The following is a 27812-nucleotide window of genomic DNA, read 5'->3' as shown; positions in this document are numbered from 1 at the left end:
GGCAGATGGGTATTGTTTCTTCCACCTGAAATGTAATTCGCAGGACTTGGTGGCCCTGTACGCTCAGGGTGGTGGCAGCACAGCTCTCTGTCCCTGGGCAGTGGGTGACACCCACCCTGAAAGCCTGCAGATGTGCGGAGGGGCTGTGTCAAGGGAGCGCCTTTCCTTGCAGGGTCTTCTCTAACACCAGCCTTGTGAGTGATGGCCTGGGTTTGCACAGGTCGGCTTACTCTCGCTCATACTTCACATTCTGGTTGTTTCTTAGAGCAAAACCTCAGAAGCGCTTGCCAAACTCATGTCTCTGCAAGCCACGGAAGCCACCGTCGTGACCCTTGGTGAAGACAACGTGATCATCAGGTAATCATCACTGTCAGAAGTCCCTGATCAATTTATATCAGCGTGTGTGCTGCACACCCATGGTGTACAGGACCTTGTGAGGGCCGGCACAGCCACGACAGAAAGATCCCTCCTGTAACTCCACTTCAGCAGGCAGAGTGTTTACATACTAAGATAAGCGAGGGTTCAAGGGGGTGTATGTGTGCTAGACGCCAAGTGAGAGGTACAGGCAGTCTGTCTGGAACTTAGGAGAAGGCTAGTGGTGGTCAAACAGAGCTTCCCAAAGCGTGGTGCGTGAGCTGGGTCTGCCTCGCAAGATTTGGAGGATTTAGACAGGCTGAGAGATATGAGTTCGACTTGATACTGAGGTAGGAGTTCAACTAGCCCAAGAATAAAAATGGGAGAAGTGTCTTTCTTCTTTAGAAGGTTAACTGCTAAGTCACTTCAGTCGTGTCTGACTCTTTGTGACCCTGTGGACTATAGCCCACCAAGCCCCTCTGTCCATGGGGTTCTCCAGGCAAGAATACTGGAGTGGGTTGCCATGCCCTCCTCCAGGGGATCTTTCCAACCCAGGGATCAAACCAGGGATCGAACCTGTGTCTCTTACATCTCCTGCATTGGTAGACAGGTTCTTTATCAGTAGCACCACCTGGGGAGCCCTATGTATAAGGTTGGCAGATATTAAAAACAGTAATGATTATTGTCATTATGGCTGGGACTTAAATAGCATTTACTATTTGCCAGATGCTATACTAACATGTTGGTGTTTAACCAAAAGAGGAAAAAAAAAAGGCCTTATGAGGAAGGAACTCCTAGTACTTTTATTGTACAGATGTGGACACTGAGGTTCAGGGAGGCTAAGCAACTGGCCCAGGGTCACACAGGTGTTAAGTAGAGGAATTAGGACAGAACCTACACTGTTAGTTCCAGAGCCCATGTTCTTTACAGTTACATATACTGACTCTCAGGCTCCCCTGGTGGCACAGTGGTAAAGAATCTGTTTGCCAGTGCAGGAGATGCGGGTTCGATCCCTGGGCCTGCAAGATCCCCTGGAGGAGGAAATGGTAAGCAGCTCCAGTATTCTTCCAGAATTCCTTGGATGGAGGAGCCTGGCGGGCTACAGTCCATGGGGTTACCAAGAGTCAGACATGACTGAGCAGCTAAGCACACACACACACAAACTGACTCTTAAATCATATTTCATAACTTGGGCATTTTTACAGAATAAGGCTTCTGTATATCTGCGGTCAGCCTCATTTTAATGGTTATTTCTTGACCTTCTTGGCATCCCAGAAACCGCTCTGGTCCCACCACCGTCCCCTTTAGCCTGTGGCCTCGCTTCTGGCTTCAGGGAGGCGCAGCACTTCTTGTGCAGGCCGCCTCCAGCTCCTGTCTGGTTTCCTCGTCTTGCAGTCTCTAAGCCCCCTCCAGCCTTCCTTGTTCCTCCACCGGTTTCTGAAATCGCTTTTGCCAGAGACATCAAATCATGTCCATGAACCAAATCCCACCGTTGGTCTCATTTAATGCTCATGTCAGCCTCTCGTCAGCATTTCCCCTTCTTTCTGTCCCTTTAAAACTTTGTCTTTTTCTTTTTCTATTAAGCTGTCGCTTACCTTCACTGAAGAACACCAATCCCAAGTGTAGGGAGTGATGAATTTTATACATAGTTGCGTCAACAGCCACAACATCCGCATATTCAATGCCGTGGGGTGGGTGCCCCCTCCTGTGCGCGCTTCCGCCTGCTCAGCCTCTTAAGATGGGGTGTCCCAGGGCTGAGGTCTGTCTTCCAGCCATGCTCCTGGGGAAGCTCTTACCATTTCAGACTTTGGATTCTGTCTGTATTTTGACAGCTTCCGGGTTGACCTCTAATCTCAGCTCAAATCCAGTTCCTCACCCCTATTCTCTGACTCAGCGGACATGAGTTTGAGTAAGCTCCCAGAGTTGGTGATGGACAGGGAGGCCTGGCATGCTGCAGTCCATGGGGTCGCAAAGAGTCAGACACGAATGAGCGACTGGACTGAACTCAACTCTTCGGACTGGCCACATCTGTGTGGAAGTCAGGCAAGCATCTCTGGCTTACCGTGTGAGACCAGAGACCTCATCTCCTCTCCTTTCCTGTTCCCCTCCTTCTGCAGCTGCTTTCTCATAGGCATCTCCGTCTCATTAAACGCCTTCTCATCCACCCAGCTGCTCAACCTGAAACTAAGAGCTCATGCTTGCTTTTCTTAGGCGTCCAGCGCATCCGCACGTCCTTCTAACACCTTGTGCCCCCAAAGCTCCTGGGTCTCTCTCCCCCCCACCTTCAGCCCAGGCATCTTTCACTTGAGAGGCTGCCACAGCCTGACTCCTCTCTCAGCTTCTGTTGTTGCCCCTACAGCCCGTTCTCATGCAGCAGCCAGAGACGTGACTTGAAAATGTGAATCAGTGTCACTTTCCCACTAAAAACCTTACATCCAAAGCCCACACTTTGCTCTGCAAGACCCAACGTGGTCCGGGTTCTGTCTGTTTCACTTAAACCCATCTAGTGCTGCCTGCAGCCTTCCTGTTTCTCCAAGGCCCCTTCCATCCCTCCGTAGGGCTTTGTGTTAGCTGTTCTTTTTCTCCTAAATTTTGTTTTCTTTACCAGGCCTTAGTTGCTGCACACAGGATCTAAAGTTGCAGCATGTGAACTCTTAGTTGCAGTATGTGGGATCTAGTTCCCTGACCGGGGATCGAACCCAGCCCCCCTGCATTGGGAGGGTGGAGTCTTAGCCACTGGACCACCAGGGAAGTCCCTCCCCCTTGACTTTTCTTTCCTTGTAAGTTGGGTCCTCTTGTCATCCAGCTGGAATGTCATCTTCAGATGAGGCCTGTCCCCTTCCCTCCTCCTCCACCACAGAAAACAGCCCTGCAGTCAGCTCGCTGTCAGCATAGCACTTGTTGAAGTCTTGCAACTATCTTGCTGGTCTGTTTGCTCCACAGAATTGACTTCATAAGGGTTGGGACTTGGCTGTCCTTCTCACAGCTGTCTCCCCAGCTCTAGGACAGTGCCTGGCACTCAGCAGCTGCACAGTATTGACTCAGTCTGGACACAGTAGATAAAGTGATGACCACTGCTTGGAGTAAAGCTGGCGGAGTGTCAAGAACCCAACCTGGGTGACATGCCAGGGGGGCAGGCTTCCCGCGCGACCCCGAGTGTAACCTGAGCGGGTTCTGTTGCAGGGAGGAGCAGGTGCCCATGGAGCTGGTGCAACGAGGTGACATCATCAAGGTGGTCCCCGGGGGCAAGTTTCCCGTGGACGGGAAAGTCCTAGAAGGCAACACCATGGCCGATGAGTCCCTCATCACAGGTGCGGACTTGGTCCCTTTGGGTGGGTGTCAGTGCCCTGCCTGGGCCCTGGGGACACTGATCGGGCTCCTCATGTAACATTGGTCTCCTCCCCACCTCTAGGAGAGGCCATGCCTGTCACCAAGAAGCCCGGAAGCATGGTAATTGCCGGGTCCATGAACGCCCATGGCTCTGTGCTCGTCACTGCCACCCACGTGGGCAATGATACGACCTTGGCCCAGATTGTGAAGCTAGTGGAAGAGGCCCAGATGTCCAAGGTACTGAAGGAATTTTAAAAGCAGTATAACTTCAGCTCCCTGCTTTTAGAAATTATTCCAAGAGTCCCGTAGAATCAGACAGATTTTATTGAGTTAGAGAGATTGACTAATAACTATAGTTAATGAGGGAGCTAGGAATCCCAGCCCTTGTCCACCCATGGCCGGTATATTTCTTCAGAAATTGTAACTTCCCACGATCTTGGTGTTTTATTTCCCTAGGCACCCATTCAGCAACTGGCTGACCGGTTTAGTGGATATTTTGTCCCATTTATCATCATCATTTCAACTGTGACGTTGGTGGTATGGATTGGTATCGGTTTTACCGATTTTGGTGTTGTTCAGAAATACTTTCCTGTAAGTTGAATGCTGTGGGTAGTGTGGTTGTTGTGTTTTAAATAATCAATTGCCATTAATACTGTTTTTTCATGTCTTAGATTCATTGGGCTTTAATTCTCCATTACAACTTATTTGTTTGCTTCACTTATTGGCAGCGCAACCTCAGCCAGGGTGGGACAATCAATCAATCACTCGACTCCTGCAGGTTTTTTTTTATTCACTAAAGGCACCTTTTACCTTCTGATAATTTCAAACACCGTTGGCTCTCGGTTGTAATGCTTAAAGCATTTGCATTTTTGCACTGCTGGCCATTTTTGAGGTTATGAAGCACTCATCGTAGAAGATAGGTCACATCAGTCACGATTTCAATTATTGTTTTTGTTGTTCAGTCACTCAATTGTGTCTGACTCTTTGCAACCCCATGGACTACGGCACGCCAGGCTTCCCTGTCCTTTACTGTCTCCTTGAGTTTTCGTGCAGTTTCAATAGCATGATAATATTCTTTAACCATCGGAGAAGGCAATGGCACCCCACTCCACTAATCTTGCCTGGAAAATCCCATGGATCGAGGAGCCTGGAAGGCTGCAGTCCATGGGGCTGCACAGAGTCGGACACGACTGAAGTGACTTAGCAGCAGCATTCTTTAACCATTTTTCAGAAAAATATCTTTTTGGCTGGCTGTGTCCATATAAATCTAACCTTGCAGCTTCCCGAGTAATGCTAATAGCTTTTTGATAATTATTAGGCCTTATATATGAAACAATGGAATATATGTTTTTGAGTTTAAAAAGTGGAAGAAGAATACTGTCTTTGGAAATACAATTTTATCAAATTTCAAACAATTACTAAAAGTTTCTGCTTCAAGGACTTCCCTGGCGGTTCAGTGGTTAAGACTCAGAGCTTCCACTGCAGGGGGCATGGGTTCGCCCCCTGGTCAGGGAACTGAGGTCTCGTATGCTGCATGGCGCTGCCAAAAAAAACCCAACAACTTTTTCTGCTTTGGAAATGACTATTTACATTTGTGATTCCCAACTAGGGGTGATTTTGGTTGACAGTGCCTGAAGATGTTTTTGGTTGTCATGACTAAGGTAGGGGGGCTACTGGCATTTAATAAATAGAGGCCAGGAATGCAGCTGAACAGCCAACAGTGCACAGGACAGGCCCCCACAATGAAGAATTATTTGGCCCCAGATGTCAGTAGTGCTGAGTTTGAGAAATCTTGATAGACAGAAAAAGCTGATGGCCCACTGGGAGTAGCATTTGATAACTGCCCAGTGAGTGAAACAACACTTTCCCTTATTTTTTAAAATATCTCAGACTTAGCCCAGTCTAATATATATTTTGCCTTACAGCCATAAAATAAGAAACTGTAAATACAGAATGAATATTAAAAAAAAAACATTTTTATCTATAGAGGCATATCATATATTCTTGGGTGCACATCATTCACTTAGCTGTTATATCATCCCTCACATTTCCTTGCTTAAAATGAAAGATGTCCAAGTTAGATACTTTCTGACATCTAAGAAGATTTCTGTGCTTATAAGAGAAGCCTGTGACTATATTCCTAGAACTTCTTACCAGTGGTTATTATGGTACGTGACCGCCAGAAATTCTGGCTTTTGTGGGAAAGCATCTCGTTGGCACATGGCTGTGGGAAACTCAGTCCTGAACAAGTTGGAATGGGTGGCTTCCTGCTGATCCCTGCCTTTCTGTCTTACTTTCGCTTCTTTTGTTTTTGTCTGCGATATCAGGGAGGATGCTGGCACCGGAGGTACTATATGTTCCTTTAAGACATTGTTGTTACTCTGCTCTGTGAACATCGTTTGTAGGGACAGCGGTCACGTTCCCTTCCAGAAGTGCACCCCACCTCCCTCAGAATGTGAGGTGTGATTTTGACAAGAATCCCTGGCTTTAAAAAAGCACCCATCTTTACCTCTAAAGCATCACACAATGGGTTAAACACCATGCCCTTCTACCTAAATCAAACTGTTTCTGTGGAAATTGAATGACCCTTACTAATGTATCTTATTTTAGAATCCCGCCTTTCAAAGACTAGATCGAAGCTGAAGAGATGGTGGTCTGTATCCTCCATTTAGAAAACACACGTTTCACTGTAATTAAGTGACTCCAGCATCTCTCAGGTGTTCACCAGAGCCACTAGCTGTTTTGAAAGATAAACTGAGATCACTCAAGATGTTAGATTGCAGATAATCATACCAATGTGTGTCGCCAGGTAACTGGGAAGGAGACCTGTATTTTTTTGGGGGGGGCGGTTTGGGATTTATAAAGGAAACAGTGGTGAAAAATAGAAGAAAATAAAGATGGCTCCAAACCCCTATACTTTGGTGAACATCTTTGCAGGATTGTTGAAGGGCTGTGTAGAGATATGGGCAGATAATTTTGCACTAATTAACACATGCCATTTTGTGCTTGTTTTTTTGTCAGCAATGTTACCGATATCTTTCCATGTGAATAAGTATATGTGTACATCATCATTTTAACATCCACATAATATTCCATTATGCATGCCGTACGTACAATTTAACCAATCCCCTATTGATTGTTCCCAGTTTTTTGCCTTTATGAAAAAACACTATGAGAAATACCCTCGTATCTGTTCCCATGTGTCTATTACCTTAGAGTCAATTCCCTGGAAATTTATAATGTTTTAAAGCTTTATAATAATAATGATAATATAATAGTTATGATTTCTCAGAAGCTTCTCTTTCTATGACAGGTGTGGCCTTATGTACATTTATATTTATATGTATTTATATGTGGTGGTGGTTTAGTCGCTAAGTCGTTTCCGACTCTTGTGGCCCCATGGGCTGTGTATTATTTCATTTAATCCTTACAAAAACCTGGGAGATGGGCATTATCATCTCCGTTTTGAGGAAGCCTAGACACACCGTCAGGGCCGTGACATGGACCTACATGGTCCAATTCCAGAGTCTGTGTTCTTCCCCTGTTGGGGATTTTTGTGTAATTCTCTCCTCTCATAATGCCTTTCCCTGAAGATCAGGTTGGGAAGGTGGGATGTGGAGCAGTAACGTGAACCATGCAATAGCATGCGTCCTGAGCCCAGCACCATCCAGCCATCTCAGAGCCCCTGACTGCACTGGGATGTTCTTTTTTATTTTTTTATTTTATTTTTTTTTTCTAATTTTATTTTATTTTTAAACTTTACATAATTGTATTAGTTTTGCCAAATATCAAAATGAATCTGCCACAGGTATACATGTGTTCCCCATCCTGAACCCTCCTCCCTCCTCCCTCCCCATACCATCCCTCTGGGTCGTCCCAGTGCACTAGCCCCAAGCATCCAGTATCGTGCATCGAACCTGGACTGGCAACTCGTTTCTTACATGATATTTTACATGTTTCAATGCCATTCTCCCAAATCTTCCCACCCTCTTTTTTATTTTTTTAATGAATTTTTATTGGAAGATAGTTGATTTACAATGTTGTGCTAGGTTCTACTGTACAGCAAAGTGAATCAGTTACACATACATATATCCACTCTTTTTTAGATACTGTTCCCATAGAGGTCATCACAGAGTGAGACGTTCTTTTGTGATCAGAGTTCTGTGTGATGTCTCATCTGACTCCCACCCTGCCTCCATCTCTTCCCTCTCGTCAGGTCCCCAGCAAGGGTATCTCCCAGGCAGAGGTGGTCCTGCGGTTCGCGTTCCAGACGTCCATCACGGTGCTCTGCATCGCCTGCCCCTGCTCGCTGGGCCTGGCCACACCCACGGCCGTCATGGTGGGCACCGGGGTGGCCGCCCAGAACGGCATCCTCATCAAGGGAGGCAAGCCCCTGGAGATGGCCCACAAGGTCGGTTCCCCCGTGCTCCCTTTGAGGTCTCGGGTGGGGTGATTTTGTAGCTGTACAACTGCGCATTTTTTTTTTTTTAATTAGTCCTAGTGAAGACAGTACTTGTTTAAATTTCATATTCAAATTTGAGTTTGAAAATGAGAAAAACCTGAAAGAGGGCTCGTTAAGCCCTGCTGACTAAGTAAAATAGAAGCCACGACTCACTGGGGATGACGTAGGAACCGCAGCAGTTCACACTTAAAGCACTGAATGCTGTATAAATAATCTCTGTGACAGCACGGAGGCGGGGGCTGGTTGTGTCCATTTTACAGGTGAGGGAAGTGCAGCGGGGGCCCGGGGGCCTTGCCAGGGGGCCTGCAGCTCAGACATGCAGAGCCAGGCTCACGGCCAGGTGGTCGGGCTCCGGGGAGGGTCCCGGGACCTTGGGGTGGAGAAGCGGGCGGCAGTATCTATAAGGAATCTCCCTTCAGCCAGCAACCCCAGCCTTCCGTCCTCCCTTTATTTCTTCGCTATCTATTGAGTGTTTACTGTGTGTGGGTCCCGGGCTGAGCCCCAGCTCTGAGGGACTTTACAGTCTAGCGAGACAGACAGACCTGGGGCAGGTGAACTGCAGGTGCCGTGTAGAGTGTGAGCTGCGTGAGGACAGTGTGAGAGGCCTGAGCGTAGACGTGTGAGTGTTGGATGGGACGGGGGCTGACACAGGTGGACAGGGAAGGTCTGGGACCTGCCGTTGACGGCGCTGGAAGGGTGTCTGGCCATGGGACCAGCACAAGGAAGGGACTCGGGAGGTCGAGGTGCCCGGTCCCAGACTCCATAGGATGGGAGACCATGGCTGTTTCCCCATCATTGTGTCCCCAGTGTCTTGCCCAGAGCCTGACACGTGGAGATCACCCCACAGATATTTTCTGAATAAATAAATGAGGACAGTCATGGAGTGAGAGACTGACAGGAGATGAAGGGAGGAAGGAGGTGGAGAGAGGGGCCTTGAAGAGCCTTGCAGGTTTATTTAGTCCTGCAACAGGATCCACAGTTTTAACCAAAAAACAGGGTGAAGCGAGGTCAAGCACCTGCATGATCACAGGCTGGGAAGATCCTCCTGGTGGCCTAGTGGGGGCTGGAATAAAAGCCGGCCAGAATGGTTGAGGGAAGACCCGTTAATGGTATTGAAGTCAGAAACAAGAAGGGGAGTCTGTTGTTTGCTAAATGAGGGACAACCAAGCCTACAGGATGCAGTCTGAGCACAGCAAGGGCCGACCTTGTCCCGGGTCCAAGGACTGGGGGACTCGGGCCATCTAAGCACAGTAGCCGAGTGTGGCCAAGCCCAGACCCGTAGAGACCAGTGCAAGGCTGCTGCTGACCGAGGGGGACGGGCCCGCAGGCTGGCTCTGTGGTTACTTGTAATTATGGCCAGGGAACACGCCCTTCCTTTCTTGAACATGGAGCTGGAGGCTTTTGCACTGACGCAGGCCAGAGAAAACTGTGCTTGGCCTGGCAGACAGGGTGGACAAGGAAAAGGGCAGGCCCCCAGGGTTGCCCTCCTGACATGACACCAGGAGAGGTCTGCACAATGTTACTGTCTGGGGTGGACCATACCGCTTCCCGTTAATCAGAGTGAAAGCTCCTGTGGAGTTTTTTGAGAACTGGGCAGAGAGGGAGCTAAGTTTTTGCAGCAGGAGAGGTTAACCCTTGGGATGGGCATAGAGGATTCTGTTACATGGGGCGTGAAGGAGTGTTGTTACCTGCTTGGGGTGGGTCAGAAGAAGTTCTGCCTTGAGCTTGTGAGGGCTCTGAGAGCCCCATTTGTGTTTGGTCACTGAAATGGGGTTGTTTCTGGCAGATAAAGACCGTGATGTTCGACAAAACCGGCACCATTACCCACGGGGTCCCCAAAGTCTCACGGGTCCTCCTGCTCGTGGACGTGGCCACGCTGCCCCTGCGGAAGGTGCTCGCTGTGGTGGGGACTGCAGAGGCCAGCAGCGAGCACCCCCTGGGCGTGGCAGTCACCAGATACTGTAAAGAGGTAGGTGGACTGGGCGTAGCTGGGCCCTCGCTCCCCCCGGCTCCCCGCTCCCACCAGCTGCCCCGAAAGACTCGAAGCTCCTTCCTCCACACACGCCTTTCTTCCTCGCTGCCCTTGGCCCCCCAAGCCAGCTGCTTCTGGCAGGGGGCCTTGGCATGTGTGCTTAAAGAGATTGGCTCAGATGGTAAAGAATCTGCCTGCCATCCAAGAGACGCAGGTTCAATCCTTGGGAAGATCCCCTGAAGAAGGGAATGGCAACCCACTGCACTAGTCTTGCCTGGAGAATCCCATGGACAGAGGAGCCTGGTGGGCTACAGTCCATGGGGTCGCAGAGTCAGTGACTGAGCAGGGACGAACAAACGAAACTGAAACCGAAACCAAAGCCAAGCTCAACACAGCACAAACTGAAGTGGCCAAGGAACGGAGAAGCGGGAACTAAGTTCACAGATCAACTTTCCACCCACCTGGCGAGAGTTACTTAATTTTAAAGAGTAAAGACAAGAGGAGTGAGGCTAGTGACGGGGAGGTACACGCAGCTCACAGCGGCAGGTCCCCTGTCATGTTTCCAGATGATCACAAAGCAGTTCAGTGTGCGGGGCCATTCATTAGGCATTCCCTGACCATCTGAGCTCAGGACAGTAAGAATTAATTAATAAGATGCAAACTCTGCCTGCTGGGAGCTGAGGGTCGAGTGAGGAAGACAGATATACGGATTCAGTCCTTTATGAGCATTTCGTGCAAAGGGATACAAAAATGGATGGGGTGTTGGGGCGAGAGCAGGAGAAGTCCACTCCACAGGGGACGCCTGGGATGGAGGTGAAGCAGCAGAAGTGACCAGAGGCCTGTGGGTTTTTGGCACAGTCAGTGGCAAGCCATCACCCTGATCTCTCCAGACGAAAGGGCCAGGTGAGCGTTCTCTGTTTTCAATCTGAACACGGAGGCCCCAGGGATGTGCTGGAATATCGCCCTGAACAACGTGTAAACTGTCTGGACAGTACAATCACCAGTAAATGTCGAAGGGTGACATGATGCTTTGAGGAAAAGCTGACAACTCTTGCTGGACAGGGAGTCTCCCAGAACTCTCGTGCTGCATCCTTTGTGTGGGGCTCGGCTGTTTCCCCTCTCAATCTCCTGATGTTTCAGGAAAGATTCAGCTTGCCCCAGGCATCCCTTCTGTTCTGTTAGCCGAATAAGCCCAGGTCCTTTCTCCTGCCACATTGCCCCTTTCCCCCTGGGTCTGTACATGGGCAGTTACCTCAGAAGAGTTAGTTACCACTTACCTATTCTGTAGTTTTTATGAAATTATTTTCAGCACAAAAATAAAATCTTCCCCCACTTTGGCACCTTCAGCCTTGCCACCCTGCCGGGGACCAGCCCTGGCTGATCCAGGGTATTCGAAGGAGAGACGGCGTAGGCGAAGATCAGGAGACAATTGCTTAATTAAATGTTAATTAAGGATATAAAGAGTAATAGAATGAGGATAGCTCAGTGAGGAAATTTAGTGGAGAAAAGAGGCTGAATAAAATTCCAAAGCAGGGAATTAATGTCACCTACGAAGGCCGCAGGCGTCCTCCCGTTCTCCCGAAGGAGAGGAGACACTAAGGCCTCCCCAGTCGGATCTTAGAAGCCCAGGCAAAATTAGTAGGCTTGACAAGCTTCCCCGCCTCAGAGGAAAAATTCAGCCAGAAGGTGAAAGAAAGAATGACATGGGGAGACCAAATTCCGGTGAACAAAAGGACATACTTTATTTTCCAAAGCAGTTTTATACCTTAAGTTGTGCATAGAGGATAATGGGGGAAGGGGTAGAGGCATGCAAAGACAGCAGTTCCTGATCCTTATCGAAGTCAGGCTTTCAAACTTATCATATGCAAAAGTTTAGGTGATTTACATCATCTTCTGGCCAGGAAGCCTGTTAACATTTTAAGAAACTTATTTTTCTCTAAAGGTGATTATTCTAAAGTCAGGCGCCAGCCTCCAAAAAGCATTGGAGAAAGTTGCATTCCTATAGGGCAAAGGTGAGGTGGGCTCAATCAAGAAAAGAATTAACTCAAGGGTCCAAGATTACAAACATTGAGGCTCTACTTACATTTCTATACACCCATTATATCAATCAATACACCGCCAAGGACACAGTAGGTAAGGGATATGGAGACTTAGCAGCAAACATTGGCCCAACAAGTGAAAAACCCTTCACCAATACAATTTCTAATCAATCTTTTAACTACTCAAAGGAATCTGTGTTTAGACAGTTTAGAACATCTCCTGCCTCTCAAAGTTGGGAGGCTCTGAACAATCACATGTTGCCGGAAAAAACCTATTCAGGCAGGCTAGAGGACTTCCAAAGGAGTTTGTAGGTTGAAACACTGTCACACCCAAGAATTATTAACTGGAGCTGTAAGCTAACTCTTTTTCAGAGAGAGGTAGTGGGGGACAGCCCCCCGTAAAGTCAGAGGTGTAGCTGAAAGCACAAAGCAGAAAGTAGGCAGACTCTGGTTTTGGGGGTAGATTGCTCGAGAATTTCCAGGGAGACTCCTGAGGCTTGATCCCGCCTTTGCGTATGCCAAGCCTCCTTCTTCATGACCTTTGCCAGGGACGGAGCTCGCTCCCCGCACCACCCCCAGCCTTTAATTGAAAGTGTTTGATGTACACGGCCTTTCTCCTTTCTGGACCACATCTTGTCCAGGATGCCAGGCATCCAGACTCTAGGAGAGAATTTGTTGTTCAGTCACTCAGTTGTGTCTAACTCTTTGCAACCCCATGGACTGCAGCATGCCAGGCTCCCCTGTCCATCACCAACTCCTGGAGCTTGCTCAAGTCATGTCCATTGGGTCAGTGATGCCATCCAACCATCTCATCCTCTGTCATCCCCTTCTTATCCTGCCTTCAGTCTTCCCAGCATCAGGCTCTCTTCCAGTGAGTCGGCTCTTCACATCAGGTGGCCAGAGTGAAGGCTGTTTTAAGCATCTGTGTCAGATGAGAGAAAAAGAGCTGCTGGCTCGAGTCTCTCTCTCTGCCTTTCTGGGAAGTTCTCCCACCGTCCCTCCCTTAATTTCCAGCAGCTGCTGCTCTCCCTGCTGCCCTCATCCCACCCCTGACCTGACTCCCTCTCAACTCACCCCTGTTCTCTGCTTCCTCTCCCCGCGCCCCCCAGGAACTCGGCACGGAGACCCTGGGGTGCTGCACGGACTTCCAGGCAGTGCCCGGCTGTGGAATCAGCTGCAAAGTCAGCAGCGTGGAGAGCATCCTCGCCCAAGGCGAGCGCCTGCAAGGCCCACTGACCACTCACCTGAATAGAGTCGGCAGCGACCCCACAGAAACAGGTATCCTTGGTTTCGGTCTCCACCGCTCCGTCTGCCGGGGGTTGGGTCCAACCACAGAGGGCGCCAAGCCAGGCTCACCCCGAGGTTCCTGCCTGTGAGAGGGTTGGCTAGGGCCCAGTGTGCCGCCCATCTGCCTCCCAGGGCAGCCTGCCGCTTCTCTCATGTCCTCTGATGTGGCTTGATGCTAATGGCAGACAAAAGTGGCGTATGACTTAAAATTCACAGAGTTTGCTTTTTGTTGTTGTTCAGTTGCTCAGTCATGTCCAACTCTGCGACCCCATGGACCGCAGCACGCCAGCCTCCCTGTCCTTCACCATCTCTCCCTGAGCTTGCTCAAACTCATGTCCTTTGAGTCAGTGATGCCATCCAACCATCTCATCCTCTGTCATCCCCTTCTCCTCCTGCCTTCAATCTTTCCCAGCATCAGGGTCTTTTCCAAGGAGTTGGAGTTTGCTTACCTGCCCCCTAATCTCAAGTCTCCTCTTTCTTATCCCAGGCCAGTCTTGCTTCTCATCAGCTACAGGGTAGACCAATGGGAGTCCTTTTGTTCTTGCTAACCAGGAAACTGCCACGTGGTTGGCTCTGATGGGATGTGATATATTTACAAAGGTAGCAGCAGTCAGGGACAGAGGGTGGAAATGGTCTGCCTAAGGAAGAGCGGACACTGGAGGGGCAGCTGCTTTTTGAATAATGGCCTTGGTTATTTAAAGAGTGGCTTGCTAGCCATCAACATAAGAGTGGAACCAAAGCCTCCAACCAAAAAAACCCAGGTTGAGTTTTTGCTTTTAAGTATATTAGTAGTTAAATCTTGATTTAGATTTTATTGTTAACCACCTTCTAGCCATTTAGAGCCCCTGATGACCTTTCCTCTGCCTTCCAGGGACCTGCCTGTCAGTGTCGTCTGAGTTGAGGTGACAGGTGCAGGGCTCGCCTGGCCTTTTAGGAGGTGAGCCTCACAGTGTTTCACACACATGGGCTGCTGGTTGGCTGGTTCACCTTGCATCATCTGTACTGAGCCAGAGAGGAGTCTAGTCAATTCTTGCTTTTGGTGCCGAACACATAATTAACTGCTCTAATCCCTGTAGAAACGGCAGCAGATACCTCTAAAGGCCAGTAGGTACACTGCGTGGTATTTAATGTGTTTGTAACACCTTCACACACCTTAATTCACACCACGGTTCTGCATGCTAATTGGTTTCCCCCCTGTCCTTCAATGCTGGTGTCGAGAGGCGCTTTCCAGGTTGTGGTTTTTCCAGAACCACCAAGTGGACATTTTGCTACGAGAAGGATCCCGTGGCAATGGCACCCCACTCCAGTACTCTTGCCTGGAAAATCTATGGACAGAGGAGCCTGGTAGGCTGCAGTCCATGGGGTCGCTAAGAGTCGGACATGACTAAGCAACTTCACTTTCACTTTTCTCTTTCATGCATTGGAGAAGGAAATGGCAACCCACTCCAGTGTTCTTGCCTGGAGAATCCCAGGGACGGGGGAGCCTGGTGGGCTGCCGTCTATGGGGTCGCACAGAATCAGACATGACTGAAGCGACTTAGCAGAGCATAGCATAGCACGGTGACCTTGGGCTCTGTGGGAATAACTGCACCCTCTTTCGAGCAGATGCTGCCACGCAGACCTTCTCTGTGCTGATCGGAAACCGGGAATGGATGAGGCGCAACGGCCTGACCGTTACCAGCGACGTCCGAGACGCCATGACCGACCACGAGACGAAGGGCCAGACGGCCATCCTGGTGGCCATCGATGGTACCGCCCCCCTCCCCTGCCCTCTGCTCCTGAGGGAAGCTGGAGACGTCAGGCAGAAATCGAGGCTTCCTTTAAAAAAAAAAAAAAGTTCCTCTCTGTTATTTTTAGTTCTATTTTCTCCTTCTCCCCAGTCCTTTAAACCCACTGCCCCCTCAGCTCAAGAGCTGGAATTGACTCAATTAAAAATGCCTCTTATACACATTCACTCTCGTTTCTCCATCACGCCTCAGCTCTCGCACACCTTCCTGTGTCAGTCTCTAGAGTCATTAAAAACAAAACTCTACACAAGTGTTTTCTGTAGGAAGAGACAGAAAGGAGGGATGGATTTCCTAGCTGTTTGGACATTTGTCACTTTTTAAGGAGCATTTGTCGTATATCTCATGTTTTAACAGCTAACAGTTATTGAGTTATTATGAGTCAGGCACTCCACAAAGCAATAGATGTTCCTTACAGACAATGTGGAAAATTCTAAGAACTTGGGAAAAAATGGAATATCCCTCATTATCCCACCCCTCAGGGAGCCTCTGTCAACTCTCTGATAGTCCTTCCAGACTTTTGTGTGCATCTGGACATGTATATAAGTTTAAAAAGCAAATTCAAAACTGTGCATCCTGTTGTATGATCTGGCGTTTTGTTTTGGCCTGTGACATGGTGTTAGGGACACTGTTCCTGGCCGCCGAGTCTTCCTTGCTCCTCAGCTGCCCAGGCTCTGGCGCGTGCTCACCCACGGTGTCTCCGGCAGGTGTGCTGTGCGGTATGATCGCCATTGCGGACTCAGTCAAGCAGGAGGCCGCCCTGGCCGTGCACACGCTGAAGAGCATGGGCGTGGACGTGGTGCTCATCACCGGGGACAACCGCAAGACAGCCAGGGCCATCGCCACCCAGGTGCGGCCCAGGGGCTGGCGTGTCTCCCAGCTCGGAAATTACAGGCGATTTTAAGCTGGCAGAAACAGTTGGAGGAAAGGTGACTCAGTGGTAAAGAGTCGGCCTGCCAGTGCAGAAGATGCAGCTTCGATCCTTGGGTTGGGAAGGTCCCCTGGAGAAGGAAATGGCAACCCACTCCAGTATTCTTGCTTGGAGAATCCCATGGACAGAGGAGCCTGGCGAGATACAGTCCATAGAGTCATAAAAGAGTCGGTCACACGACTGAGCAACTCAGCAACAACAGCAGTAGTGCACGGAGCACTCAGCTTTGCTCTGGTCTTTTCTCTCCACTGGGGCTTTCCTCTCCACGTGCTCTGATCTGCTCCGAGCCCACAGGGGACCACCTTGCTGCTGCCCCAAAGGCCACATCCGCTGGAGCCTGGGTGCTATCATTTCTGCACGGCCGGCTGCAGCCCCAGAGAAGCAGTTATGGTGTTCTCTACTTCCCAGACTCTGCAGTGAGGAAGAAAAACCACGGCTTTAGGGCTGCGATAAACACTCTTGCAGCCTTTATGTTAAGGGAGTGTTTTGCCGCCCAGCTCTTCTCACACCACACCAGCTGGCTCCTGGGTCCCAGCAGGTCTCCCTCTGTGCTTGGCTCTGAGTTTGCACCACAAGGGCAGCATGGCTGCCTGCCTGCCTGGCCCGCTGTGTGGGGACAGCTCCAGTGCAGACTCCTGGCAGTTATATACCAGCCCTTCGGGAAATGTGGGTAAAGCTGTCTGCTTTTGAAAATGACTTGGTTCTTAGAGGGGAGCAGTGGCACCTGTCTTAGCCGTCCTTCTAAGAGTACCCACTTTCCCTGGTTAAAGCTCATTCAGGCATTCAGCAAGCACTCACTAAGCTGCACTGAGAGCATGGCCCCCGGGGAGCTCACAGTTCTGTCAGGAGGGTGACCCAGAGGCGAGTGTAAACCGTGTACCGGGGGCTGCCAGCCTAACCCTCAGCCTGGCAGACAGGGACACCTTCCAGGGGAGAGGAGGCCTGAGTAAGGGGTGGTCCCCAGTCAGAATGGGGAAGGCTGGGGAAAGAGAAGAGCCCTTTGCAGGACCAAGCAGGTAGCATGGCACCACCCGCAGGTGCCAATGACGGCTGCTTTGGAGAGGTCACCGGGTCAGCATGTGGAGAGGAGCACTGGGAAGGTGGGGTGTGGGGGTGGCACTGGGATGGGAGTGGGGGGTGCTTGTTTGCTGTGTGCCCCGGAATCTGCAGGGCTTGCTGTGGGGTAGGGTGGGGTGGCTCCTGGGTTTCTGCTCCTGCTGCTGCCCCCTGGCAACACCGGATGTTATTGCGTACTTACTTCTTTATCGAGTGCTGTTTCCCTTTCCTTCCAGGTCGGCATCAACAAAGTCTTTGCGGAGGTGCTGCCTTCTCACAAGGTGGCCAAGGTCCAGGAGCTGCAGAACCAGGGGAAGAGAGTGGCCATGGTGGGCGACGGCGTGAACGACTCCCCAGCCCTGGCACAGGCTGACGTGGGCATTGCCATCGGCACGGGCACTGATGTGGCCATCGAGGCGGCCGACGTCGTCCTCATCAGGGTGAGCTCGGCTGCGGCTCCCCGTCCCTGTTATCCCATGGGTCACGGGTCTCCCACCCACCCCACCCACCCACTCACCTGTGGTCCTCTCCCACAGAATGACCTGCTCGATGTGGTGGCCAGCATTCACCTCTCCAGGAGGACTGTCTGGAGAATACGGCTCAACCTGGTGCTGGCGCTGATCTACAACCTGATCGGGATCCCCGTCGCGGCAGGTAGGCCCTCACCACCCTGTTCCCTCGACCCCAGCTGCGGCCAGAAGCCTCTGGAAAGAGTTAATTTGCTTATGTTCTGCTTTGTAAGTATCTAAAGGTAGAGGGCATGGCAGTCAATACTCCGGTATTCTTGCTGGGAGAATCCCCATGGACAGAGGGGCCTGGCAGGCTACGGTCCATGGAGTCGCAAAGAGTCGGACACAACTGAGCTTGAAAGATGAATGAGAAACTGCAGGGAGGAACCAGGCCCCCATTCACTTCAGGCCGCTCTGAAAAGCTGGCCAAGGTGCTTGATCTTATTTACCATGGCCTTGTTTTCCAGAACATTATTAAGACACACAGTCTGAAGAGTCATCATTCTTAACAGTTATGGGGCACCTGCTGCATGCTAGGCTCAGGGACCAATGCTTTAGAACTTTATCTTAAGAATTAATTCCGCCCAGGTTTTACCCTGACTCAGGAATAGTTATGGAAAGTGATGGATGTTTTCTGCTTCCTAACCTCTCCCTCCCCCACTGAATCTTGTGTCACCAGACAGGGAAAAGTTCCAGACCCTCCTGCAAGGAAAATATCTATGTGAGCCAAGACCTTTTTTTTTCTTTTCTTTCTTTTTTTTTTTTAATTGGGATCTTCCCAGATCAGGGATCAAGCCCATGTCTCCTGCATTGGCTGGCAGGTTCTTTACCACTGAGCCACCAGGGAAGCCCCGAGACCTATACTGAAACATGACTTTCCCACCACACCTGCCCCTGTCGCGCCTGAGCGGTCAGCACTGCCTCACACAGTGGATCGGCGTCTCCGCCACAGCCTGGCTCTGGTAGATGCACTTCCTGCCCCAGAGCTGGCTCAGGAGCTCATCCCCTCCCATGCTTGTGGCTCTATCTCAGGACCTGGTCTCATCACCCTTTATCAAGTGCTTTGACATCCTCGAGGAAGGACCTTCCATGTAGATGGGGACCGTGGTCATTAGCATCTTATCCCGATGCTCACACCTCCGAGGGGCCCCGGGATGGCTGTCCCAAAGGGTCCCTGGGGTGCCCTGTCCCCTGGAGCTTCCCCCAGACCAGTGATGCCACCTCTGGATGGTCCCAGGAAGGTCTGGATAGGTTGGGGACTCAGTCCCCTCGACGGTGCCCCCACCGCCCAGCTCTGAGTCAGCCTGTCTCAGCTCCACGGGCCCGTGGCCAGCACCCAGCAGGAGGCTTCTGAGCTGCCCGGAGGAGGACAGCATCGGGTGGGCAGTGAGGCTGGGCCCTCCTCGCTGTCTGCCCCAGGCCACGCTCTGAGTGTCGTCCTCCCCTCGGCCAGGTGTCTTCATACCCATTGGCGTCGTGCTGCAGCCATGGATGGGCTCGGCGGCCATGGCGGCCTCCTCCGTGTCCGTGGTCCTCTCGTCACTGCAGCTCAAATGGTGAGTCCCCATGGCGGGCCTGGGCCGGGACGGGCGTGTGGCTCACTCCCTCACCGGGGACACCTGCCACGGGCACAGCCAGAGGCCCTGAGCATGGCCAAGCATGTGTTTGTGTAAATAATTCCTCCACCTTGAGCCAGTGGTTTGCCGCTTAGCAGTCACCACGCGTGGCTTGTTCCAATTATTCTGCTCAAGGGCTGTTTATGTAAATATTTGGTCATAGGATCCTGTTTGTTATCATTTTCTCTTTTATACAAGAGATGCTTATTTATGTTTTCATTTAACAAGAGTTAATAACAGCCTACTATGTACCAGGGGGCTTCCCAGGTGGCTCTGATGGTCAAGAACTGCCTGCCAATGCAGGAGACATAGGAGATCTGGGTATGATCCCTGGGTTGAGAAGATCCCCAGGAGTAGGGCATGGCAACCCTCTCCAGTGTTCTTGCCTGGAGAATCCCATGGACTGGGGAGCCTGGTGGGCTACAGTCCTTGGGGTCGCAGAGTCAGACATGACTGAAGCAACTTGGCACGCATGCTGTATACTATGTACCAGGCATCTGGATTGAAGTTTCTAAATCAGGCAGAGCTGAGCCTTGGGAGTTCAGTGGCCTTTCCTTTAAAACCCACGAGGCTTTGATACTGCGTGTCAGTAGAAGACTCGATGAAGGGGCTTCATCAGGCTTATTAAAAGGGGGGGCGGGGTGCTGTGCGTCCAGGCTCAGGCGCTCTTGGATCCCCGCCCTGCAGCTACAGGAAGCCGGACCTGGCGCGGTACGAGGCGCAGGCGCACGGCAGCATGAAGCCTCTGAGTGCGTCCCAGGTCAGCGTGCGCGTCGGCATGGACGACCGCCGGCGTGACTCCCCGCGGGCCTCGGCCTGGGACCAGGTCAGCTACGTCAGCCAGGTGTCCCTGTCCCCCCTCAAGTCCGACAAGCTGTCCCGGCACAGTGGCGCGGCCGATGACAGGGGCGACAAGTGGTCTCTGCTCCTGAATGACCGGGACGAGGAGCAGGGCATCTGAAAGCCGCCCCCGTGGCTGAGGCTCCCAGCCAGCAGCGGCAGCAGCAGGCGGCCGAGCCCCTCCAGGCCTGGGCGAATATTCTGGATCACCCTTTCCCTGCACCCAGGGGGCTCGATTCCCCGGGTCCCACGGGCTCGGGAGAAGGCGTGCTTGCTCACGCTCGTGGGCTCATCGCACACCTTGCTGTGGCCTCAAGAAGAGGAGGGACAAGCCCTCCTCGCATCCCCTGCCTTAGCACTTGTGACACGACCAGTCTCATCGGGTCCAACATCTTCGCTGCACACCTCCACAGAGCTCATAAAAACTTAGGGGTCTGGCTCTTTCTGACAGCACCCCCGTGCATCGCGAACCCGAGACCACCGTGTACCTCAAGCGCCCCCTTGTTTTCTGCTGGGGCCCTCTCTTCCTCCTCTGCCCTTGATGGTGGGTGTGACACCCCGTCATCTGAGGGCAGGGCTGATATCGTCACTTCCCCTCTGCTGCTCTCCAAGGGGCTCCTGTGCTCCTGCCTGAACCCCTGCCCACACGACCACCAGAGAGCCACGCTTCTCCTCGGAGACCAGAGGTCTTGGTTGCCCGCGAGCTGCTTCGCGCTAGAGTCCCGGCTTCTCACGCTCAATCCAGTGTGGTTGCTGACTGTTGCTGCCTAGCTGGGCTGAGGGTCTGAGAGCCTGAGGCTTGAGAAATTTGGCTTCCTGTGGGGTCCTGGGGAAGGCACGTGGCTCAAGATTCTGCTTGCCTGGTTTCAAGGGTTTCAGTTGCATGGCCTGTGGTGTGACAGTCGCCTCACAGGGTCTGGTATGGGGTTCAGGTCTGTGCTCCCCAGAGCTGTGCAGCCCAAGTAAGAGGACACCCCAGCCCTCCACAAGCTTCGACTCCTGCACATGGAGCTGGTGCCTTAGGAAGGGGGTGCCCACCACTCCCAAGGGAACTGTTTCTAACTTCAGTGACCTTTATGGTTGCAGGATAATCAGAGCAACAGCAATGGGCCCATGGCAGACTCCGAGCTTGGTGGTGATTGGCAGAGCCTGTGGGAGTCTGCAAATACTAGCCAAATCTTAGACTGAGTAGAGTCTGTTCTCAGTTTCAAGGGGGAAGCCCTTATCACACACACTTTAGTTAGTTATTGTCAGTTATTTTTTAGGGGGATATAAGCACTTTTTATCGCTTACCTCTAATATTCACAATGAACTAGCGAAGTAGATAGAATATTGTCCACATTTCGCAGGCGGGAAACAGGCTCAGAGAGGCTAGAAATCCCACCAAGGATCACACAGCCAGTGTGCATGCCAGAGCAGGAATCTGAATTCACATCCACGGGCCCTGAAGTCTTTTCTTTAATTTGGCTCTACTGTCAATATTTTGTTTGATAAGAAGCAACAAGGAAAAGTCCCTTGTTCCTGGAAGAACAAAGCTGCCAGGTGATGTATTCACTGAACTGGCTTGAAATGTGACTGCGAGGTCATGTCACATTGCCTTCAGATAGCTCCTTCCCATTTGCATATAATTGAGTCTGTGCAGCGTCTTATCCTTTAAAATCCGTGTGCAGGGTAGAGGTGTGGTTTTGCTTCCAGTCTTCCTTCCCCAGCCCTGTCCTGCTTATGTTCTCAGTTGTGTCCTTTCTCTGTTCCCAGCTGCTGCTCAGGGAATGTTTCCTGTTTCCCTCCAAGAAGCTAATCATCTAAAGAATCCAATTGTAATCAATTTTTCAAAAAGCTTTTAGGACCCTGAATGTTATGTGTATAGGGACATGGAGATATTTATATAATTGTACAGAAGATAACCTTTTAGATGTTCAAAAAGTGTCAGGAATGTTTTGTTGTTCGTTTTTTTGGTCAGGAAAGAAGAATTCCTATTTCAAAAACATTCCATGCTATATTTAGAATAAAATTTCATTTTTTTTATTCATCTAAAAACCTGCCTGTGCCCGGCTCTGTGTGAGAGGGAAGTGTGTATGGGCTGGTGTGGCGCCATCTTTGGGGAGAACTGAGGTGCTGGTTTTTTGGTGGCAGAGATGGGCGGGGGGTGGCCAGAGCCCCATGTTGGGCCATCCCAGCACTGTGTAAGCCCCTCCCTCAGTGCCTGCCTCTGTGGTCTGTGGGGAGAGCTCAGGAAAGCACTCCCTCAGAGTGTCAGTGCCGCAGGTTCAGACACGGACTACGTTACCCCATCAGATGCTGGTTGAGGGTGATTATCTACAAAAGGCTGTTCTCTGATGCACACATCTTCGTCAGGAGGGTGATGTTTTGGGATCCTTGGGCCTGAAGGAGTGAGGTGGGAGGAGGGGTAGAAAAGTCTGGAACAGAGCGCTCTGCTGGGAAGGCTCTGGAGAGATCCTGGGGTGGGTGGGGGTGTCCTGAGTGAGCCATACCTAGAGGTGAAGCCACGGTGTCATTCATCATCCAAACCAGGACACTTTCAAGAGTGAAAGGAGGTGCTACTAAAAATTACACCAGGGAAACTGGCCTAAACTGGGACTACCCAGGCTAACTGGGGTGTGTGGTCACCTTAAGAGGGAAGTAGACGTTGTGCAGTTGTCACTGACACACACAGCAGTAGCTTCACACACACCGGTTGTGGGTTTCGTAGGCGTGCTGGTGACTTAATCCTTCATCGGATGGGGAGAGCTCCCCCTCGAGGTGATGGTCTTGGGGCTCAGTGGGAGGCACAGCCGGAGAGTCACGCGCGGGCTGTGCTAAGTGCCCTCCTGCGCCCTTAGGACTTCATGCCAGGTGTGCCGGGCCCCTCTTCTGGATGCCCCAGCTGTGGGAATTCCTGTCGTATGCACGTCCCATTGTGGAAAGGGAAGGTTGATACCACCTGAACAAGGGAGTCCATTCCTTTAGAAAACAGATTGTCCTCTAAAACTTGAGCAAATTTGCCTGATAGAATTCCACATGCACCAGAATAAATCATAACATCTGTCCATTCCTGAAAACTTTTCAGTCTTTAAGACCTCAGTGAAAAATTGTGAAAGGATCTCTATTAACGTTTGTTAGTTGCTCCGTCGTGTCCAACTCTTTGCGACACCGTTAACTGTAGCCCACCAGGCTCCTCTGTCCATGATATTTCCCAGGCAAGAATACTGGAGTGGGTTGCCATTTCCTTCTCCAGGGGATCTTCCTGACCCAGGGATCAAACTGAGGTCTTCTACCTTGCAGGCAGATTCTTTACCATCTGAGCACCAGGGAGAGATAAGTGAAAGACTGTGATAGGATCACCTATTAAATGAATGTAATAATTCTAGTTTTCCTTTTTTTCTTAAATGGCACCTGGAAATTTACATGTCAAAATATAGTTCTGTTCCCAAATTGTTCTGCTAGCTTAAGATGGAATAATGAAAATGACTTTTTAATTTTTTTAATTTTGTGTATTTATTTTTGGCTGCATCAGATCTTTCAGGCTTTCTATCTTCGTGGTATGTGGGCTCTTGCCCTGCAGCATGTGGGGTCTTAGTTTCCAACCAGACACTGAACCTGCATACGCTGCATTGGAAGGCAGATTCTCAACCACTGGACCACCAGATAAGTCCCAAAATGACCTTTATTTTAAGAAAATCCATCATAAGCCCAAATCAGCCAATCAAATAGGTGGATTAGAAAAAGGTTATTTGAATTATAGGATTTTTTTTTTTTTGCTTTGAAAAATTCCTAATGATATATCAGCAGATAAGTTCCCTAATACATATAAAATTCTTGCCGAGTTAATAAAGTTTTATACACAGACAACCTTTTTTATCACTGCATCTTTTGTTTTGAAAAAAGATGAGGGGTGCATATACAAAGAAATGCTTTCAGGAACCACTCTTGCTGACCCTCAGTTTCCCTTTCAGATTACCTTGATGTGTGGGAAAGCTGAGTGGGTGTTGGAAAGAATTGTGGAGTTCTTAGGAATGAAACCACCTCCTTTCTTCATTTTCAACCTTAGCTTGGGCAGAGACATGAACACCACTGTTTGGGTTCCTTCCAGAGCGAGATGTCTGCGTGTCTGCCATATTCCTTTGTGTAAAGACAATGACAGAGGCTGAAATTACAGGATAGAACATGAGAGCGTTAAATAATGCTGTGAAATCCCAGAGTCTTTACTCTATTCAAAAAGATGGAAAACCCAAACTGATGGAAGGCCATCCAAAGGCTAAATGAAAATAAGAACTGATGCAAATTTAACGTTTTTTCCCTCCAAAAAGGAAATGGTGATTATTTCTTGCTGATATAAACATGAAACCGCTTATAGGAATAATGTAAGCGTGTACAAATTTATCAAAGCAGGGAAGAGGCTGTCATAATACCCCCACCCAACAAAAGGAAACCCCATGGACGTGATGTCTTGAGGGGTGTGCTTTGTGGGTGGACAGCGCTGGGACACTAAGGGAGCAAAGCCTGCCTGCCCATGGGGGTCCCAGCTCCCTGATCACATTGTAACCATCTGAGCACAGTGGCTGTAGGGGTCCCGGGAAGGACCTGTTGTGAAACTGATCCCTTACCGGGTCCCAGTAAGGTCAGGGGACGAGCAACATTCAAATACCGTGGGTGCCACCATCGAGTCCGTCACTATCAGCTCAGCTGGCCCTCACAGTGGCCTTAGGAGCTCTTTACCTCCCTGCCCATTTCAACAGTCAAGCTGACTGTCCAGGACACAGAATCCAGGTGGATGTTTGAACCCACTCCCTCCAGCCACAAAGCCCTAGTTCCGTGTGCCCCTCTGGCCCACCCCCTCCCTTGCAAAGGTGACTCTGGGTACTCTGTGTAGCAGAAGGAGCTGGGTTTCTTCCGCCATTCCTTGGTGCCGTGCTTGGGGCAAGTGTCCTTTCTCTCGAGGGCCACCAGGTGTCTCTCTGACCAAAACAACTTAGTCTGCAGCCAGAGACCCAATTCTCTTGATCATTTGTTTTGTTTTGGATCTATCTGGAAACTCAAACTAAGCATCATCTTATTGAAAATGTAGGCGATGGGTCAGAATGTGAGGGTGGAGTTCAGCCCTGGCACTGGGTGGCTCTCCAGTGGCGGCAGAGGATAACATGGTTGGATAGCATCACTCACTCGATGGACGTGAATTTGAGCAAACTCCAGGAGATTGTGGAGGACAGAGAAGCCTGGCGTGCTGCAGTCCATGGGGTCATAAGTAGTCAGACACAACTTAGCCACTGAACAACAACATGATGTGTTTATATCCTTGCAGCCCAGAGTTTCAGCGCCTCCTCAAATTTGCACTTAGCTGTGCAGAATATAGGGCTTCTCAGGTGGTGCTAATGGAGCCTGCTATGGAGCCAGAGGAGACTGGTGTTTGATCCCTGGGGAGGGAAAATGCCCTAGAGTAGGAAATGGCAACCCATTCCAGTGTTCTTGTCTGGAAAATTCCACGGATGGAGGAGCCTGGCAGGTTACAGTCCGTGGGCTTGCAAAGAGTCAGATATGGCTGAGCACACACACACGGTGGGATGACTCAACAGTGACCTCTGACATCTGTACATGACTACTGCGACTCCCCAGAGCCTCCTTCTGTCTTTCTTTCTCCAAACTAGCCTCCCCTGCCCCAGGTCTGGCAGACACAGCAGCCTAGTGTGCGGTTCTGAGTCTATCCTGCTGGAGGGAGGGAGTCCTTCTCTTTCAGTCCCATTTTCTCTGAGCTGGCTTCCCCTCCTGCACAATGTTTGGAATCTTTCCCAGGGCCAGTCCTACCCCTTTGCCAGCTGCCTGACCTCTCGTGCCCCTCCCAGCTCCCTCCTCTCCTCCATAAAAGCAAGCTCTCTTGTCTGGATTTGCCTGTGGCCTGCCAAAGCTGCATCACTGTTGTTCAGTCACTAAGTCGTGTCCAACTCTTTGTGACCCCATGGACTGCAGCACACCAGGCCTGTCTGTCCCCTATCATCTCCCAGAATTTGCTCAAACTCATGTCCATTGAGTTGGTGATGCCATCCCACTATAGCATCCTTTATTACCCCCTTCTCCTCCCGCCCTCAATCTTTCCCAGCATCAGGGTCTTTTCCAAAGAGTCTGTTCTTTGCATCAGGTGACCAAAGTATTGGAGCTTCAGCTTCAGCATCAGTCCTTCCAATGAATATTGAGGGTTGACTACCTTTAGGATCGATTGGTTTGATCTCCTAGCTGTCCACTGCATTCCCAAATTAAAATTCCTCTGGCTAAACTCATTCTGCTGGTAAGATAAAAGGCTCTTTTATTTTTTTAAATTGACAAAGTCTTGTCTTTTTTCTGTCTAGGCTTAGCTGGCTTAAGACAATGTAGTTTCACTTCATCTGAAAAACTATCCAAGTTAGTCTTTAATTGGCTTTTATGAGAAGTCTGTTTAAGTACTAGTGTAAAATAGAGACAACTCTATTTTTCCACTGAGTATAATGCACGCTGAGAGGGTGTTCTTTGATCCCAGGCATATAAATCATGATTAAAATGCCTCATGGAGTCCTCTCTGCCAACTTCATACTTGTATTTCCACAAAATAGTGCCACTGGCTACCTAGTCCTTTGATCCTGACCTCGATGATGGAGACTTCTATGGCCTGCCTCCTTCTTTCCTTCTCTCCTTCCTTTCCTTTTTCCTTCCTTCCTTCCCCACTCCCTCCTCTTCTCTTGCCTCCCTCCCCTTTAGTTAATCCATTAATAGGTATGAATGGGCTTCCCTGGTGACTCAGACAGTAAAGAATTTGCCTGCAGTGCAGGAGACCCAGGTCTGATCCCTGGGTTAGGAAGATCCCCTGGAGAAGAGCATGGCTCCCACTCCAGTATTCTTGCCTGGAGAATTCCATGGACAGAGGAGCCTGGCAAGCTACAGCCCATGCAGTCACAAAGAGTCAGACACTACTGAGCGACTAACACTTTCACATAATGTGCTAAAAAAATAGCATAGAGATAAGAATGTACTCTCTGCTTGGGGTTGAGTGGGGCAATAAGAAAAGCAAACAAGCACCGTAACGTGTTAAAGGGCCGTTGGTATGTGACGCACGGTGGAAAGTGGACACTTGTACCTGTGTACACAAGGAGACCTTCGGAACAGTCACCGCTGCACTGTGTGTACAGCAAACAGCCAGGATGTCCATCCACAGGGGAATAAGGAGAAAAGTTGTGCTGTGTCATCTACTGAAATACTCTGCAGCATTCACCATGCATGAACCGGAGCTTCCTGTATCAATATGGGTGACCTGGTAAGCACAATGTGGAAGGAAAAAAGTTACAAACACAGACAGTGAACTTGCTTTCTGTAAATTTACAAAACAGTTCCATAGAATGCAGGCTTATGTAGTCAAAGTGTAAACATAGTCTGGAGACATTGGGTTCAGAACAGAGGTTTTCTCTGGGGAGACAAGGAAGAGAGGTGGGTCTGGAGAGTCTGAGAGGTGTGTTAGGGTGTTAGGATCTTTAACGACATTTGGAAAACGTTGATTCTAAAAATACAAAGGAAATACGGCTTCCCTGATGGCTCAGACGGTAAGGAATCTGCTGCCTGCAATTCAGGAGACCGAGGTTCAATTCCTGGGTCAGGAAGATTCCCTGGAGAAGG

At 50.2% G+C, this 27812-nt stretch overlaps 1 protein-coding gene across 6 annotated transcripts in view; it reads left to right on the top strand.

Moving 5' to 3' along the window:
* ATP7B (ATPase copper transporting beta) overlaps positions 1-22205 on the top strand; it is a 74543-nt gene extending 52338 nt beyond the window's left edge. For 5 of the 6 annotated variants that reach the window (XM_061434691.1, XM_061434689.1, XM_061434690.1 and 2 more), the window contains 13 exons: positions 266-357; positions 3538-3665; positions 3767-3921; positions 4141-4275; positions 7901-8095; positions 9933-10115; positions 13267-13435; positions 15050-15193; positions 15936-16078; positions 17452-17655; positions 17752-17869; positions 19178-19280; positions 20028-22205. In XM_061434691.1, the coding sequence (XP_061290675.1) occupies positions 266-357; positions 3538-3665; positions 3767-3921; positions 4141-4275; positions 7901-8095; positions 9933-10115; positions 13267-13435; positions 15050-15193; positions 15936-16078; positions 17452-17655; positions 17752-17869; positions 19178-19280; positions 20028-20301 (2043 nt within the window). In that variant the 3' untranslated portion in view covers positions 20302-22205. The remainder of the gene's footprint in view (positions 1-265; positions 358-3537; positions 3666-3766; positions 3922-4140; positions 4276-7900; positions 8096-9932; positions 10116-13266; positions 13436-15049; positions 15194-15935; positions 16079-17451; positions 17656-17751; positions 17870-19177; positions 19281-20027) is intronic. The other variant, XM_061434688.1, reaches the window with a different exon arrangement.
* The last annotated feature ends 5607 nt before the right edge of the window (positions 22206-27812 follow it).

The sequence above is a fragment of the Bos javanicus genome, chromosome 12, assembly GCF_032452875.1.
Source record: "Bos javanicus breed banteng chromosome 12, ARS-OSU_banteng_1.0, whole genome shotgun sequence".
NCBI classification, from domain to species: Eukaryota; Metazoa; Chordata; class Mammalia; order Artiodactyla; family Bovidae; genus Bos; species Bos javanicus.
Note: the sequence above shows the minus strand (reverse complement) of the source record. Positions and strands in the feature narration are given on the sequence as shown.